The 18,809-nt window shown below is 43.7% G+C and overlaps 1 protein-coding gene across 1 annotated transcript; it reads right to left on the bottom strand.

The window, feature by feature from the left end:
• Positions 1-1,663: 1,663 nt before the first annotated feature.
• On the bottom strand, positions 1,664-8,205 carry LOC141379229 (uncharacterized). Its single transcript, XM_073933022.1, has 3 exons — positions 8,163-8,205; positions 7,302-7,435; positions 1,664-2,993 (listed from the first exon to the last, which is right to left on the bottom strand). The coding sequence occupies exons 1-3, from the start codon at positions 8,203-8,205 to the stop codon at positions 2,409-2,411; spliced, it is 762 nt and encodes a 253-aa protein (XP_073789123.1). The 3' UTR covers positions 1,664-2,408.
• Between the last annotated feature and the right edge of the window lie 10,604 nt (positions 8,206-18,809).

Raw genomic sequence — 18,809 nt, 5'->3', positions numbered from 1 at the left:
TGGGGCTCCTCACACTTCTCACATTAATAGTGGAAATAGTAAGGGCCATGAGCAGATGAAAAAGGGATATGAACATTTAAAAGAGTTACAGTTAGTTTACAAAGATATCAATGGTTTTAAAAACAAGATAAAAATCAGGTTATGTCTTGTTGCATCTGCTCTTTACCTATCCCAACAGGTGTTGGGTCAGGGGAGGAGATGCTAACCACTTCAGAAGCCACAGAGAAGACCTCTTGTAGCTCCTTCGGTGATGATGATCTTAGCTTTACATGCAGAAATGAAACTCCATTTGGAGAACCTAAGGGCCATGAGCGGTCTAGATCTTCCGATTTGGAACTATCTAGCCGCTCTGAAGCCCTTAGTCTTTTCTCCTCCATTTCCAGAGGAGATCTCGCAGCCCGTTTCTGCATCTGAGCATAAGGAAGTGAACACTGAGTTTCACTTTGACTAGCGTCAACACTTGCCTCAGAGACGGTGAGGAGAGAGGAAGCCGTTTCCTCCTCCTCATTGGCTGTTACATTTTGTGTCACACTTTGTTGGGGAGGGGCTTCCTCCCTCTGTTCAAATAAAATGGTGACTCCGCCCCTATGGCCGCCCCATTTTCTTCTTCCTGGCCGGTTCCTGTGGCTGGCAGGGAATTTCCCGCCAAAACCACAGGGACCGCCTCCTCCCTTTGTTCAACCATGCTTGCTTGTGGGGCGGCCATTTTGTTGTTTTTCAGCTTGTTGGCAAAGCTTTTTGGGCAATCTCTGAAGAGATGGTTTTCTTCTCCACACAGATTGCACCGCCTGCCATTGGTGCACTGCTCAAAACTGTGACCAACTTCTTTGCACTTCCCACAGATTAACTCCTGGCATGCTTCAGCGAGATGCCCATTCTTCCCACACTTTCTGCACAATTTGGGCATCCCCTGATAATGAATGTAGCCCCTGTTCTCTCCAAGCACAATCATTGAGGGCAGATGTCTCAGGCCCTGGTAGCCCCCGGCATCTTCCCATTGTTTAATGGGAATTCGCCAGGAGCAATTCCAGATGCCATCCTCATCTAGCACCTTGACTGGCTGGCCTCGAACAGTGCAATATCTGCCCAGCCACACACAAATGTCATCTCCAGTAACTGTTTCATTAAACATTCTGACAATCACAGTTTTAAGTGTGTTGTCAGAAAGTTTTTCCACAGTAAACATGGAAAACTGGATCTTAACCGCATCAAACCTTTGCCAGAAGTCATTTAATAGGGAAGCAGCTCTAAAACTAACATCAAATCCTTTTCCTAGAGGCAGAGTCACTATACAATTCAGGTCTTCAGGTCTAAAATTTAAGGTTTTTTGTATCAGCTTCCTGGAGAAGTCCAGTCTGGACATCTCCAGGAGCTTACCATTTTTTTCTTTTAATAAAAAGCGTACGCTGTGGTGCCTCCTCACGCCGGCACGAGCAGCCGACATGGTGGAGGCACCAACAGCTTAAAACACACTAAAACACTAAAACCACAATAAATAGCCAATAAATACTTAAAACGTCTTACCTTAAAAAGTGCAATTCCTTTACCTCTCAAGGGTTGAGAGCTCACAACACAGGAGTAATTGTGAGCCAGGAAACCTCCAAGAGGCGATCGCTGTCACTGCCCGCGAGGTAAGCCCAAGTATAATACTGATAAGAACAGATTTTTTTTCTTTCGAAAAAAATTTATTGACACAATTTCGTCGTTTATAAAAATCACACAAATTTTAAGAACTTTCTTTACATTAGTTAACACTTATCACTTCTCACTAAAACAATCATAAAACCACACAGTAATCACAAAGCATTTCTTAAAAGTCAAGATAAAACAGCATAATACTAAAGAACTACAATTTCACTCTTAAAAACCAACAAAAACATGTATATAATGATGCATTAATAAATAAATAAAATAAATGAATTTACAAATCAAGAGAAATAAAATCAGTTAATGCTTGTGTAAAAATATACATAAAAACAGAGTTGAAAAATTCGGTTGTTGTTGATGTCTTTGTGTTATGTTTTTTTTGTTTTGTGATTTCTGTTTCAAAGTCCATGTTTGTGTAAAAGTTCGTGAGTGTAGGTTTAGGAGTCAGTGTTTGTGTTAAAAGTCCATGTATGTTTGTGGTGAAAATTCCTTGTTAAAACGAGAGCGAATGATGAAATAAAATGTCCACTAAAAGCACTAAAAGGCCAAAGCTAAAAGAAATAAAAGCAAACCAATAAAAGCTAGTTCAGAAACTAAAAACTCGCTCTTGTGCAGGATCGAGAGTGAGTCTTAACAAGAAAGTCCATTCACTCCAGCTCTCCAAAACAACCACAGTCTCTATGTTTCCGGGGCATAGCGGAGATCCCCCTCCTCCGGCCCGCTGGCCCGCTGTTCCCGTAGCCAGATTGGTGAGGGTGCATCTACGGGCGGCCAGGTACGGTGGCGGCCGGGACCCTCCTCGTGTGACCCCGGCCCCCTCGTCCTAAAGTTGGCGCCCGGTACCCCTCTAGCGTAGATGATGCGATGTGCTTTGCCCTGTGGAGGGGCACCGTGACGCCCTTTGCTACCAGCAGGTTCCTGGTGACCCAGATGGCATCCTTGATGGCGTTTAGGGTGAGCCAGAGTGCGGTAAAGTCCTCTTTCTCCATGTCCGTCGCACCCCGGCCCACCCCATGGATGGCTAGGTGGTAACTCATCTGGGCCCCTCCCGCTGGCAGATTCCGTTGGTATAGGGGGCCGGTTGCTGCCCACAGGTCCCGCGCAGCGCCGCACTCCCAGAGCAGATGCCGCACGGTCTCCGGGCTTGAGCATCCGGGCCGTGGGCAGATGGAGGTCTTGGCCATGCCTCTGGAGTGCATTACCGCCCTGACCGGGAGGATCTCGTGTGCCACCATCCACGCTAGGTCCTTATGTCTGTTCTGGAGAGCTGGGTGGGCCGCGTTCTTCCAGGCCTGTTGGGCCTCACCGAGTGTGAGGCCCGGAACCCGACTCACTTGCTCTCGATCCTGCACAAGAGAGATCAAAGATTTATGATTAGTTAAAACAGTGGCATCTTCCTGCTCTAAAAAATGTTTCTTTAAAAATTTCTTGATAAAACCATATTCTTTTGGCAGGTTAAAAGCCACTGGGCACTTCAGATCTGTGGGTATGATTTTTAGATGGCGGAGGTAAGACCCCATCCAGAATCGCACCATTGCTACCGTCTTGTTTTCTCTGGATGGGGTCACCGCATATCTGAAGTGCAGGGCGGTCAAACGGCTTCCTAAAAACAGGTGGAGGTCAGGGAGGCCTTTTCCACCATTTTCTTTCCTTTTCTTAAAGACCTCCCTCTTCACTCTGTCCCATTTGGACCCCCACAGAAAGTAAAAGACCGCCCTCTCCAGATTTAAAAGGAAGAATCTAGGAGGACTAAAAACAGAGCATGTCAGTAAAAGCAAGGGTAAAACAACAGCTTTAAAAATTAAAACTTTTCCCTCTAAAGTTAGTCGTCTTAACCCCCAAAAACCTAGTCTACTCTTAGCTTTCCCTAACAAGTCAGTCCAGTTCCCTCCTCCTCCACCCTCTTCATCAAATTTTATCCCTAAAATTTTAAGATCACTCTTTTTAAAAACCAAGTCTAGACCACCTGTGTCTACCTTCCCCCACGGCCCGAAGAGCTGGGCCTCGGACTTATTTCGATTTAGTCTGGCGCCCGAGGCCCGACCATACCATTCTGTCAAGTCCATAGCTCTTCGGGCCGATGCGAGGTTGGTCATTAAAAGTGTGATATCGTCCATGTATAGGACACAGGTGGCCGTCAACCCCCCTGTGCCGGGCACGTTAAAACCATTAATCCATTTGTCCCTTCTCAAGATCTGTGCCAGTGGCTCAATGCAAGCCACATACAAGAGCGGGGATAAAGGACACCCTTGACGGACGCCGCTGTGAATATTGACAGCTTTGGTTAGATGCCCATTTACCATAATTTTGCTAATCAGATCTTTATATAGCAGTCCCACCCACTCTATGAACCTCCCTGGAAAGCCCATTTTCTCCAGCACCTTAAAAAGGAACTGGTGCGAGATTCGGTCGAATGCTTTTTCAAAATCTAAATTTAGGACTATTAGCCGATTTTCTCTGTCTCTCGCGTAACAGATGGCATCTCTAATCAATACCAGGCTGTCCGTGATCTTTCTCCCGGGCACAGCACAAGCTTGATCCGGGTGGATTACGTCTTCTAAAACCATTGACATGCGCGTCGCTAAAATTTTTGTAAAAAGCTTACAGTCAAAATTTAAAAGCGTGATTGGTCTCCAATTTTTTAAGTCAGTCTTGTCATCTTTTTTATGTAAAAGTGAAACTATCCCTGTTCTAAAACTATCTGGCAGTCGGTTAGAAGTCTCAAATTCTTTAAAAACAGTTAAAAGCTCTTTTCCTAAAATGTCCCAAAAGGTGACATAAAATTCTAGGGGAAGTCCATCCATTCCTGGGGACTTCCCATTTTTAAAACTTTTAAGAGCTTTAAAAACTTCTAGAATTGTAAAATCTTGAGCTAAAAAACTGTTTTCCCTACTTACTTTTTTTTCTAAAAAATTTAAGACTTCTAATTGAATATATTCATCTGTTTGTTTTTCTTTATACAATTCTTCATAAAAATTTTCGACGCCATTTAAAATTTCTTTAGTTGTGTGCACTTCCCTCCCATTTAATTTTAAACTGTTTATTGTTTGTCCCCGAGTGATTATTTTTTTAAAAAAATATCTTGTGCACTTTTCCCCTTCCTCAATATGTTTTTCTTTACTTCTTAAAATAAAACCTTTACTTTGAATTTCACTTAAAACTGACATTTCATTTTTTACCTCTTTTATTTCATCATTAAAATCAAGACCTTCGTTTAAAAGATTAAAATAGCGTTGTAATCTTTTTTGCAACCCCATCATATGTCTTTTTTCTTTATCTTTATTTTTCTTCCCTATATGTCTAAAAAAACCTCTCGTCCAGTCTTTCACCTTTTCCCACCATTGTGCTCGTGAATCGTAAAAGTCCTGGAGGGTCTGCCATTGGCTGAACTGCTCTCTGTAATCTCTAACTACCTCCTCGTCTTTTAGCAGAGAGCAGTTCAGCTTCCACAGCCCTCCCCCTACCGTCACACCTGTGGGGAGTGAAAGGGTGCAAGATAGCATTGTGTGGTCAGTAAAAAAGAGGGGGGTTAGTTTAGCATCAGTTGGCGGGCAGTCTCGTGTAAAAATATAGTCGATTCGAGAGGCTCTGGTACCATCACCACTGAACCAGGTGAAGCCCTCCTCTCTTTGATGCATTGTTTTAAAACAGTCGACTAATTTAAAATCCCTAACCATACCCTGCAATAAAACGGATGTTTTATCCAATTTAAAACCCTCTGTCTTTCTTCTGTCCTTGTTTGTTAAAATGCAATTAAAATCTCCTGCTAAAATTAGGGGTGCCCTACCTAATATGTGGGGTTGCAAGTCCACTAAAAGCTCATGCCTTTCATTTTTATCATTAAAACCATATACGTTAATAACCTTAAAACCCTTATCTAAAAAAGTCAGATTAGCTAAAAGTGCCCGTCCGTCTCTTAAAACCGTGCTGCCCTCCACCAAGATATTGGGATTATTAATTAAAATAGCGACCCCATCATTTTTATTAAAATTGGATCCACTCCAAATGGAGGGTCCAGGGGTCCAAAGTTCTTCCCATCTTCTATAGTTTTTTAAAAAGGGCAGAGAACACTCTTGCAATAAAAACATGTCTGACTTAAAAGTTTTTAAAAAGGATAGGATGCTCTGTGCTCTTGTGGTGGACCTCACACTTCTAACATTTATGGTTGAGATTGTGAGGGCCATGAGCAGTATATGGGTAAAAGACATGAACCGTTATAAAGACGACTATTAAAAGAGGTAAAACTCTCCAATCACGCAGATTAAAAGACGATAAAATCTTTTAAAACTCACGTGTGGTCCTGTAGCATTTCCTCATCTTTTCCCCCATGGCAATCAGGGGAAGAATTGGAGGAAGTGCCTATCGCCTCAGAGCCCACAGAGACGAGCTCTTGTGGTTCTTTAGGCGATGATGATGTAAGCTTAATGTGCAAAAATGAGACCTCATTTGGAGACTTGAGCGGCCATTCGTGGCTCAGACTGTCCATTTCTGAACCATCTGAGCCACCGACCACTCTTTGTTTCTTCTCTGCATCATACAGAGGAGAGTCTGCAGATCTTTTCTGCACCTGAGCATTGGGTAGTGAAGCATCACTTGATGCAACACTCACCTCAGAGACGGTGAGGAGAGAGGAGGTCGTTTCCTCTCCTTTTCCATTCCTATTGGTTCGTTTACCTCCTCTCTCCCCACCTCTACCGACTGTGACTCCGCCCCCGGGGCCGCCCCACCTTCTCGGCATTGGTTGGGTTCCGAGGCTGGCTGGGAGATCTCGGCTCCCGCCAAAACCTCAGGCCCCGCCCCTTCTCTTTGTTCTAAAACCAGCGTGGTCGGTGGGGCGGCCATTTTTTGACTTTTCAGTTTGTTTGCAAAGCTTTTTGGGCAATCTCTATAGAGATGGTTTGAATCACCACAGAGATTGCACCGCCTGCCATTGGTACATTGTTCAAAACTATGACCAATTTCTTTACACTTCCCGCATACTGTTTCTTGGCACGCTTCTGCTAAATGCCCAAACTTGTTGCACTTTCTACAAAGTTTGGGCATGCCTTGGTAATGAATGTAGCCTCTGTTCTCTCCCAGCACAATCATGGAGGGCAGATGTCTCAGGCCCTGGAATCCTCCGGCATCCTCCCATTGTTTGATGGGAATCCGCCAGGAGCAATTCCAGATGCCATCCTCATCTAGCACCTTAACTGGCTGTCCACGAACAGTGCAAAATCTTCCCAGCCATACACAAATGTCTTCACCAGTCACTGTTTCATTAAACATTCTGACAATCACAGTTTTAAGTGTGTTGTCTGAAAGTTTTTCCACAGTAAACATGGAGAACTGGTCTTTTACAGAGTCAAATCTTTGCCAAAAAACGTTTAAGTGGGAGGCAGCTTTAAAGCTAACATCAAATCCCTTGTTAAGGGGCAGAGTCACTATACAGTTCAGTTCGTCGGGTTTAAATTTCAAGGCTTTTTGGATTAGCTTCCTGGAGAAGTCTAAGCGGGACAACTCCAGGAGCTTTCCATTAACAGTTTTAAAATTAAAACGCACGCTGTGGTGCCTCCGCATGCCGGCACGAGCAGCCGACATGGTGGAGGCACCAACAGCTCTCTATAAAACCACACCAATAAAACAGCCAAATCAATAAATACTTAAAACCTTACCTTAAAAGACTTCACGAAAACGCTCAGCCGGTGTACCTCCCAAAGGTTGTGGTGGCCGCTACAAAAGCAGGCACCAGGGTGAACCTCCAAGAGGCGATCGCCGTCCCAGCCGCGTGACCAGATCAAATATAATACTGATAAGAACAAATTTTTTCTTTCGAAAAAAATTTATTGACAGCGTTTCCCATTTGTTTCTTACATCACAATAATATTTAAAAACATATCTCTTCACTTAGTTTCATTTGAGTACTTAACAGTAAATAAATAAAAAATGAATAAATATATACATAAATAAATAAATAAATAAATAAATACTTGCAAAAGTACTTTAAATGAACATAAAATGTCAAGTCTATAGAGGACATGTTTTTTTTAAAAAAAGGCAAACAAATGAAAGACTAAAAAACAAGCTGTTCAATAAAACTTAAAACGGGTCTAAAAAAAGAATCACGGTCTAGTCACCATTTTAACAACGCAGGACTTAGTAAAAATGAATTGAAACATAAAACACACATTTTAAAACATTTCAATACACATTAAAAGACATATGGCACTTAACAAAAACACTTTAAAATCAGGGTTTGTGGAAGAAATAAAAGTGTATGTTGTGCGAAAGTCTTTTGTGTGTGCGTGTGTTATGTAAAAAAAAAAGTCCTCGGAGTAGATGTTGATAAAAAAAGTGATAAAAACCAGTCCGATAAAAAATGCATGAAAAGCGATAGTAACAATAAGAAGATAAAATCATTTCTTTGTCCAGGATCGAGGGTGAGTCATACCAAAAAAAGTCCATTCACACCAACTCTCCAGGACGGTCACAGCCCCTGTGTTTCAAGGGCATAGCGGAGATCCCCCTCCTCTGGCCTGCTGGCCCGCTGTTCCCGTAGCCAGAGTGGTGAGGGTGCATCTACGGGCGGCCAGGTACGGTGGCGGCCGGGACCTCCTCCGTGCGACCCCGGCCCCCTTGGCCTCTTGTCAAGGTCCGGTACCCCTGTAGCGTGGTTGTTATCAGTCCCTTTGTCCCTTGCAGGGGTACCGTGACCTGCTTCCCCACCAGCAGGTTTCTTGTGACCCAGATGGCATCCTTGATGGCGGTCAGGGTGAGCCAGAGCGATGTAAAGTCCTGTTTTGTCATGTCTTTCACGCCCTGGCCCACCCCATGGATGATAAGGTGGTAGTCCATCTGGGCCCTCCCCGCCGGCAGGTACTGATGATACAGGGGGCCGGTCCTGGCCCACAGGTCCCGCGCAGCGCCGCACTCCCAGAGCAGGTGCCGCACGGTCTCTGGGCATCCACACCCAGGCCGTGGGCAGACGGGGTTTCTGGCCATGCCTCTGGAGTGCATAACCGCCCTGACCGGGAGGATCTCATGTGCCACCATCCACAACAGGTCCTTGTGTCCGTTCTGGAGAGCTGGGTGGGCCGCGTTCCTCCACACTTGTTGGGCCTCACATAATGTGAGGCCCGGGACCCGACTCACCGTCTCTCGATCCTGCACAAGAGAAATGAGAGCCTTGTGGTTAGTTAAAATGGTGACATCGTTAGTCTCTAAAACATACTTCTTTAAAAATTTCTTTATAAAATCATACTCCCTAGGTAAATTAAAAGACACTGGGTACTTAAGGTCCACTGCTAAAACTTTCAGGGTTCTCAGGTAGGACCCCATCCAGAAGCGAGTCATGGCAGCCGTCTTGTTTTCTCTGGATGGGGTCAACGCGTAACTAAAATGCAGGGCGGTGAAGCGGCTGCCTAAAAACAGGTGGGGATCCGGGAGGCCTTTTCCACCATGTTCGGGCTTTTTCTTTAACTCTGTTCTTCTTAGGCGCTCCCACTTGGATCCCCACAGGAAATAAAACACCGCCCTTTCCAACTTCCTGATAAAACGTCTTGGTGGACTAAAAACAGAAGAAACAAGTAAAATGAGTGGTAAAATTACGGATTTAAAAATCAAAATTTTACCCTCCATTGTTAATTTTCGTAACCCCCAGAATCCCAACTTTTGGTTTACCTTTGTTAAAATGTCGTTCCAATTTTGCCCTCCCCCACCCTCTTTGTCAAATTTTACCCCTAAAATTTTAAAATCATTTTCCTTAAAAGTCAGCTCTAGTCCCTCTGTGACGACGTTACCCCACGGCCCGAAGAGCTGGGCCTCGGACTTTTTTCGGTTTAATCTGGCTCCCGAGGCCCGACCGTAGAAATCGGTCAAATCCATAGCTCTTCGGGCCGAGGTGAGGTCTGTCGTTAAAAGGGTAACGTCGTCCATATATAAAACACAAGATGCTGTTAAACCCCCCGGAATTTTAAAACCTGTAATCCATTTATCCCTTCTCAAGAGCTGTGCCAGTGGTTCAATACAAACCACATACAGGAGTGGGGATAACGGACACCCTTGACGGACGCCACTGCAGATATTTACTGCTTTTGTTAAATGCCCATTTACAATGATTTTGCTGACAAGGTCATTGTACAGCAGTCCCACCCATGCTAAAAATCTTCCCGGGAACCCCATTTTTTCCAGTACTTGTAACAAGTACTGGTGCGAGACTCTGTCAAATGCTTTTTCAAAATCTAAATTTACCACGGCTAGACGAATGTTTCTGTCTCTCGCGTAACAGATGGCATCTCGGATCAGCAATAGGCTGTCCGTGATCTTCCTCCCGGGCACAGCACAGGCTTGATCCGGGTGGATTACATCCTCTAAAACTGTCGACATCCGTGTCGCTAAAATCTTTGTAAAAAGTTTATAATCTGTGTTTAAAAGAGTGATTGGTCGCCAATTTTTTAAAATTGTCTTGTCATCTTTTTTAAAAAGCAGAGAAACTATTCCTAATCTAAAATCCGCAGGTAGTTTGTTAAAATTTTCGAATTCATTAAAAACAGTCAGTAAAACCCCAGCTAAAATGTCCCAGAAACATTGATAAAACTCCAGGGGAAGACCGTCCATTCCTGGAGACTTCCCCTTTTTAAAACTTTTAAGAGCTTTATCTAAATCTTCTTTCTTAAAATCTTGGGTTAAAACTGAATGTTTTTCTTTTTGTACTTTTTTGTCTAAAAAATTTAAAACCTCGTTTAAAGCGTCCTCGTGTACTATTTTTTTCCCATATAAATTTTCGTAAAACTTTTCGACTTCTTTTAAAACCCCCTCTGTGGTATTTAAAATAGTCCCCTCATCGTTTTTAATCTTTGATATCCCTCCTCCCTTTGTGATTATTTTTTTAAAAAAATATCTTGTACACTTTTCATTTTCTTCAATTTTTTTCTCTTTTGCTCTTAAAATCACTCCCCTGCTATTTTCCTCTGCTAAAACCAACATCTCTTTTTTAACTTCTTTAATTTCATTGTTAAAATCAAAGCCCATATTTAAAAGGTTAAAATATCTCTGTAGGCGTTTTTGCAGCCCCATCATGCGTCTCTTTTCCCTATTCTTTTTTTCCCTACCTATCCTTTTAAAAAAACGTTTTGTGCGTCCTTTTACCATCTCCCACCACTGTGCTTGTGTATCATAAAAGTCTTGGAGGGTCTGCCATTGGCTGAACTGCTCTCTGTATTCCCTCACCACTTTCTCATCTTTTAACAGAGAGCAGTTCAGCTTCCACAGCCCTCCACCTACCGTCACACCCAGGGGCAGTGAAAGCGTGCAAGACAGCATTAAGTGATCGGAAAAAAAGAGGGGGGTTAATTTCGCATCGGTTGGCGGGTAGTCACGTGTGAACATGTAATCGATTCGAGAGGCTCTGGTACCATCACCACTGAACCAGGTGAAGCCCTCCTCTCTCTGATGCATAGCTTTAAAACAGTCCACTAATTTAAAATCTCTAACTAAACCCTGCAATAAAACCGATGTCTTATCTACTTTAAAATCATCTGCCCTTCTTCTGTCTTTTTGAGTTAAAACACAGTTAAAATCACCTGCTAAAATGAAGGGCACCCTACCTAGCATGTGGGGCTGTATGTCTTCTAAAAGCTCAAATCTTTTGTTTTTGTCCGTAAAACCATAAAAATTTAGAACATTAAAATCCCTATCTAAAACAGTCAAATTAGCTAAAATAGCCCGCCCATCTCTCACCACCGTGCTTCCCTTCACCAAGATGTTTGGATTGTTGATTAAAATGGCCACCCCGTCATTTTTATTAAAATTTGAGCCACTCCATATGGAGGGTCCGGGGGTCCATAAATCCTCCCACTTTTTATAATTTTTTAAAAAGGGTAAAGCACATTCTTGTAATAAAAAGACGTCTGTTTTAAAAGTTTTTAAAAGGGAAAATATGCTCTGTGCTCTTACTAGGGACTTCACACTTCTCACATTTATAGTGGAGAAGGTGATATCCATGAGCACTATATTTTAAAGACATGAGCTGCTTAAAAGACAATTTTAAAACCTACAGAAAAGTCTTAAAACCGACATTAAAATCATGTCTTTTCTTGTTGCACACTCCCCTCCTTTCCAGGAATTATCCCTGGATTGTTAGGGTGTGTGTCTATCGCCTCCAAATCCACAGAGATATTCTCTTGTGTTTCTTTTGGCGATGATGATATTAGCTTAACGTGCAAAAAGGACACCTCATTTGGGGACTCAAGAGGCCACACACGACTCGAAATAGTTACGGGTGAACTATCCGAATCGTGTGAGACTCTCAATTTCTTCTCTGTATCAAACAGAGGAGATCCCGCGGGTCTCTTTTGCACCTGAGCACTTGGGAGTGAAACATTGATTTCACTCCCCTCTGAAGCCTCCACTATCTCTGAGACGGTGAGGAGAGAGGAAGCTGTGTCTTCCTCCTCTTTCCTCTCTAAACTCACTTCTGATTCGACAGCTTCCCCTCTCCTCACCTCAACCGATTGTGACTCCGCCCCCTTGGCCGCCCCGCCTCCTCCTTCTTGGCCGGTCCCCGAAGCCGACGGCAAACTTTCGTTTCCCGCCAAAACTTCAGGGACCGCCTCCTCCCTTTGTTCCTCGGCTACCACGTTTTGCGGGGCGGCCATTTTGTTGCTTTTCACTCTGTTGGCAAAACTCTTAGGACAATCTCTGAAAAGATGGTTAGTGTCTCCACACAGATTGCACCGCCTGCCATTGGTACACTGCTCAAAGCTGTGCCCAATTTCTCTGCACTTCCCACAAACTAGCTCTTGGCATGCTTCAGCGAGATGCCCACATTTCCCACACTTCCTGCACAGTTTGGTCATCCCCTGATAATGGATGTAGCCCCTGTTCTCCCCAAGCACAATCATAGAAGGCAGATGTCTCAGGCCCTGGAAGCCCTCGGCGTCTTCCCACTGTTTAATGGGAACACGCCAAGAGCAGCTCCAGATGCCGTCCTCATCTAAAACCTTGACTGGCTGGCCACGAACAGTGCAATATCTACCCAGCCACACGCAGATATCGTCACCAGTTACTGTTTCATTGAACATTCGGACAATCACTGTTTTAAGAGTGTTGTCCGAAAGCTTTTCCACAGTAAACATGGAAAACTGGGCTTTAACCGATTCAAATCTTTGCCAAAAAGCATTGAGCAGAGAAGCAGCCTTAAAACTCAAATCAAATCCTTTGTTCAGGGGCAGAGTCACAATACAGTTCAATTCTTCCGGTTTGAAATCTAAGGCTTTCTGGATAAGCTTCCTGGAGAAGTCCAATCTGGACATCTCCAGGAGCTTTCCATTAACACATTTGAAGTTAAAACGCACGCTGTGGTGCCTCCGCATGCCGGCACGAGCAGCCGACATGGTGGAGGCACCTACAGCTCTCTAAAAACACCAATAAATTTAAAACCAGCAGAATAAATATTAAAAGAGACCTTACCTTAAAAGACTTTGTAAGAACGCAGCCGATGTACCTCTCGCAGGTCTTGGTAAGCACTACAAAAGCGCTCACCAGGGTGAACCTCCCAGAGGCGATCGCAGTCCCAGCCGCGTGACAAGATCAAATATAATACTGATAAGAACAGATTTTTCGAAAAAAAAATTTATTGACAGCGTTTTTCATAACATTTTCATCTCAAAAAACATATCTTTATCTTTTTTTTGTTCACATATTTCCCTTAAAATCTTCCAGAGTAAATGAATAGGGGTAAAACAGAGGATAAATTAAAAGGGTAGGTGTTTTGTGCGAACTTAAAATACAATAATGTTTGTAAAACGGACATGTTTTTAAAAACAAAAACATACAATGGGGTAAAAAACAAGGCTGTTCAATAAAAATAAAGGATAAAAAATAAAACCATAAACAATAAAACAATAAAACTGGCCTAAAACTTGTTGGCTAGTCACCATTTTAACTAAGCACTGGACTTAATGGAACTAAAGCAAAACAAAACACACGATAAAACATTTTTGCACACTTTAAAAGACAATAAAACACAGACAATAAACATAAAATTTCCCTTTAAAAAAACTTGGTTCTTGGAAGAAATAAAAGTGTATGTTGTGTCAAGAGTCTTTGTGTGTGCGTGTGTTATGTTAAAAGCGAGAGAGTCCAGGCGCAGCGTTGATAAAAGCGAATAAAACCGGTCCAGTAAAAACAATGTAAAAGCGTAGACGCAATACAAAGAAATAAAATCATTTCTTTGTCCCGGATCGAGGGTGAGTCTTAACAATAAAATCCATTCACACCAACTCTCCAGGCCGGTCACAGTCCATGTGTTTCAGGGGCATAGCGGAGATCCCCCTCCTCTGGCCTGCTGGCCCGCTGTTCCCGTAGCCAGAGTGGTGAGGGTGCATCTACGGGCGGCCAGGTACGGTGGCGGCCGGGACCTCCTCCGTTTGACCCCGGCCCCCTTGGCCTCTTGTTAAGGTACGGTACCCCTGTAGCGTGGTTGCTATCATTCTCTTTGTCCCTTGAAGGGGTACCGTGACCTGCTTCCCCACCAGCAGGTTTCTTGAGACCCAGATGGCATCCTTGATGGCGGTCAGGGTGAGCCAGAGCGCTGTAAAATCCTGTTTTGTCATGTCTTTTACGCCCTGGCCCACCCCATGGATGAAAAGGTGGTAGTCCATCTGGGCCCTCCCCGCCGGCAGGTACTGATGATACAGGGGGCCGGTCCTGGCCCACAGGTCCCGCGCAGCGCCGCACTCCCAGAGCAGGTGCCGCACGGTCTCTGGGCATCCACACCCAGGCCGTGGGCAGGTGGGGTTCTTGGCCATGCCTCTGGAGTGCATAACCGCCCTGACCGGGAGGATCTCATGTGCCACCATCCACAACAGGTCCTTGTGTCCGTTCTGGAGAGCTGGGTGGGCCACGTTTCTCCACACTTGTTGGGCCTCACATAATGTGAGGCCCGGCACCCGACTCACCGTCTCTCGATCCTGAACAAGAGAAATGAGAGCCTTGTGGTTAGTCAAAATGGTGACATCGTTGGTCTCTAAAACATACTTCTTTAAAAATTTCTTTATAAAATCATATTCTTTTGGGAGGTTAAAAGAAACTGGAGTTGTCAAGTCAGGGGTTAAAACTTTTAACGTGCGTAGATACGACCCCATCCAGAACCTTGCCATGGCTGCAGTTTTGTTCTCTCTGGATGGGGTCGTAGCATATTTAAAATGGAGGGCGGTGAAACGGCTCGCTAAGAACAGGTGGGGGTCAGGGAGGCCTTTTCCACCGTTTTCCGGTCTTTTCTTTACAACTTCTCTCTTGATACGTTCCCATTTGGACCCCCACAGGAAGTAAAAGACCGCCCTCTCCAACTCCAGTAAGAACCGTCTCGGTGGGCTAAAAACAGAACAAACAAGTGACATTAAGGGTAAAATCACAGCTTTAAAAATCAAGATTTTGCCCTCAAGTGTCAACCCTCTCAAGCCCCAAAACCCCAGTCTTTGCCTGACTTTCCCTAATATCTCTTTCCAATTTCCCCGACCTCCCCCCTCTCTGTCAAAATTTACTCCTAAAATTTTAAAATGATCGTCGCGTTTAAAAGCTATGTCCAGTTCCCCTGTATTAATGTCGCCCCACGGCCCGAAGAGCTGGGCTTCAGACTTGTTCCTATTTAGTTTTGCCCCTGAGGCCCGACCGAACCAGTCGGTCAGATCCATTGCTCTTCGGGCCGTTAAAAGGTCAGTCGTTAAAAGGGTGACGTCGTCCATATATAAAACACAGGTAGCTGTCAGTCCCCCAGTCCCTGGTAGGTTAAAACCTTTGACCCATTTGTCCCTTCTCAAGATCTGTGCCAGTGGCTCAATACAAGCCACATACAAAAGGGGAGATAAAGGACACCCCTGACGGACTCCGCTGAGTATATTAACAGCTTTGGATAAATGCCCATTTACTAGGATCTTACTGATCAATGAATCATATAATAAGCCCACCCAGGCTATAAACCTCCCTGGAAACCCCATTATTTCCAAAACCTTTAAGAGGAAATGGTGCGAGATGCGGTCAAAAGCTTTTTCAAAGTCTAAATTTAGGACTATAAGCCGAATATCTCTGTCTCTCGCGTAACAGATGGTGTCTCTGATCAGTACCAAGCTGTCCGTGATCTTCCTTCCGGGCACAGCGCAAGCTTGATCCGGGTGAATCACGTCTTCTAAAACGGTCGACATACGCGATGCTAAAATTTTGCTAAAAAGTTTACAATCGAAATTTAAAAGCGTGATTGGTCTCCAGTTTTTTAAGTCAAATTTGTCCCCTTTTTTATGAATTAAACTAACTGTGCCTACTCTAAAGCTTTCTGGGAGTTTGTCCAGTGTTTCAAATTCTTTAAAAACGGTCAACAATTCGTGTGCTAAAATATCCCAAAACTTTATATAAAACTCAAGGGGAAGCCCGTCCATACCGGGGGACTTCCCCTTTTTAAACCCTTTTAAAACTTTGTTTAGTTCTAAAAGTGTAAAATCCTGGGATAAAAGCACTTCGGGCGTTTTAACTTTTTTATCTAAAAAAGTTAAAACCTCCTTTAAAATGTCGCCATCTAAAACTTTTGGACTATATAGGTTACTATAAAATTGTTCGACCTCGGTTAAAATCCCTTTTGTGTCTTTAATTTCCCTCCCTCTTGAATCTTTCAAAGTAGTTATTGACCCTCCCTTTGTTATGATTTTTTTGAAAAAATATCTTGTGCACTTTTCCCCCTCTTCTATTTCTTTTTCTTTACTTCTTAAAATCACCCCAATACTTTTATTTTTTGACAAATCTGACATTTCTTTTTTAACTTCTTTAATTTCTTCTGTAAAATCCCAACCACTGTTTAAAAGATTAAAATATCTTTGCAGTCTCTTCTGCAGCCCCATCATGCATCGCTTTTCCTTCATACTTTTCTGTTTCCCTACTGTTTTAAAAAAATGTGCTGTCCGTTGTTTTATCATTTCCCACCACTGTGCACGTGAATCATAAAAGTCTTGGAGGGTCTGCCATTGGCTAAACTGCTCCCTGTATTTGCTCACTGTCTCCTCATCCTCTAACAGGGAGCAGTTTAGCTTCCACAGCCCTCCACCTACAGACACACCAGGGGGGAGTGAAAATGTGCAGGAAAGCATGTGGTGATCTGAAAAGAAAACAGGGGTCAATCTAGCATCAGATGGTATGATATCTCTAGCAAAAATGTAGTCTATTCGAGAGGCTCTGGTGCAATCACTACTAAACCAAGTGAAGCCCTCCTCTCTTTGATGCAGGGTTTTAAAACAATCAACCAATTTAAAATCTTTTGCTATACCCTGTAATAAAACCGACGTTTTGTCTACTCTAAAATCATCCGTTTTTCCTTTTCGATCTTTGCTAGTTAAAACACAGTTAAAATCTCCTGCGAACACTAGGGGAGCCTTACCTAGCATGTGGGGCTGCAGGTCCTCTAAAAGCTCATGCCGTTCATGTTTGTTGTTAAAACCATACACATTAAGAACATTAAAATCCTGTTCTAAAAAAGCCAAATGTGCTAAAAGTGCCCGCCCATCCCTCACCACTGTGCTGCCCTTCACCAAGATATTTGGGTTTTTGATTAAAATAGCAACACCGTCATTTTTGATAAAATTGGACCCACTCCAAATTGACAAACCTGGGGTCCAAATCTCCTCCCACTTCCTATAATTAGTTAAAAAAGGCAAAGAGCACTCTTGTAATAAAAACACATCTGAGTTAAAACTTTTTAAAAAGGATAAAATGCTCTGTGCTCGTACAATGGCCCTCACACTTCTCACATTAATAGTCGTGATTGTGAGGGCCATGAGCAGTATGGTAAAATTAAACATGAGCTTTTAAAAGGAGGACATTAAAACCAATTAAAAGCACATTAAAAAATTATGTTTCGTCTTGTAGCACTTGCTTTGCCTTATCCCCATAGAGACTGGGGTCAGGGTGACAAGTGCTCACCACCTCAGAAGCCACAGAGGAGCCCTCTTGTGGCTCTTTTGGTGATGATGTTCTTAGCTTAACATGCAGAAAAGAGACTTCATTAGGAGATTCTAAGGGCCACACATGCTCCAGATCTTCCCCTGAGGAACTATCTGTGCACTGTGCAACCCTCAGCTTTTTCTCCTCTGTTTCAAACAGAGGAGATCTCGCAGTTCTTTTCTGCACTTGAGCACAAGGAAGTGAACACTCTTGTTCACTCCCACTGGGGGAGACGCTAACCTCGGAGACGGTAGCCATCGATGATACAGAGTCTGTCTCCCCCTCCTTTTCCTTTTCCTTTCCATTTTTACTTTCCATTTTGGTGTCCTTATCGTTATCTTTATCATTATTGTTATCATTATCATTATTTTTTTGGATTTTATCCTCCTGTTCGACCGGTAAAACTGATAAAACTGACTCTGCCCCTATTGCTGCCCCACCTTCCATTGGTTTAGAGCCCGAGGCTGGCTGGGAGATGTCAGCTCCCGCCAAAACCTCAGGCTCCGCCCCTTCTCTTTGTTCTGAATGCAGCATGGTTGGTGGGGCGGCCATTTTCTGACTTTTTAACTTGTTTGCAAAGCTTTTTGGGCAATCTCTGTAGAGATGGGATGTTTCACCGCAGAGATTGCACCGCCTGCCACTGGTACACTCCTCAAAAGTGTGCCCAATTGCTTTACACTTCCCACACACAATTACTTGGCAAGATTCAGCCAAATGCCCCATCCTGCCACATTTCCTGCAGAGCTTTGGCATTCCCTGGTAGTGAATGTAGCCTCGGTTTTCTCCCAACACAATCATTGAAGGTATTTGACGAAGGCCCTGGAATCCGCTTGGATCTTCCCATTGTTTAATGGGAACTCTCCAAGCGCAATTCCAAATGCCGTCCTCGTCCAACACCTTGACCGGTTGGCTTCGAACCGTGCAAAATCTACCCAGCCATGTTGCTATATCCTCTCCACTCACTGTTTCATTAAACATCCTGACAACCACTGTTTTAAGTGAATTGTCAGAAAGCTTTTCCACAGAAAAAATGGAGAACTGGGTCTTCTGACTTTCAAACTTCTGCCAAAAATCTTGTAGCAGGGAAGCAGATCTAAAACTCAGGTCAAACCCTTTGTTCAGGGGCAGAGTCATTAAGCAGTTCAAATCGGTTGGTTTAAAATTTAAGGCTTTCTGGATCAGCTTCCTGGAGAAGTCCA

This window comes from Danio rerio, chromosome 2 (genome assembly GCF_049306965.1).
Source record: "Danio rerio strain Tuebingen ecotype United States chromosome 2, GRCz12tu, whole genome shotgun sequence".
NCBI classification, from domain to species: domain Eukaryota; kingdom Metazoa; phylum Chordata; class Actinopteri; order Cypriniformes; family Danionidae; genus Danio; species Danio rerio.
This window is presented reverse-complemented; position numbering and strand designations above follow the sequence as displayed.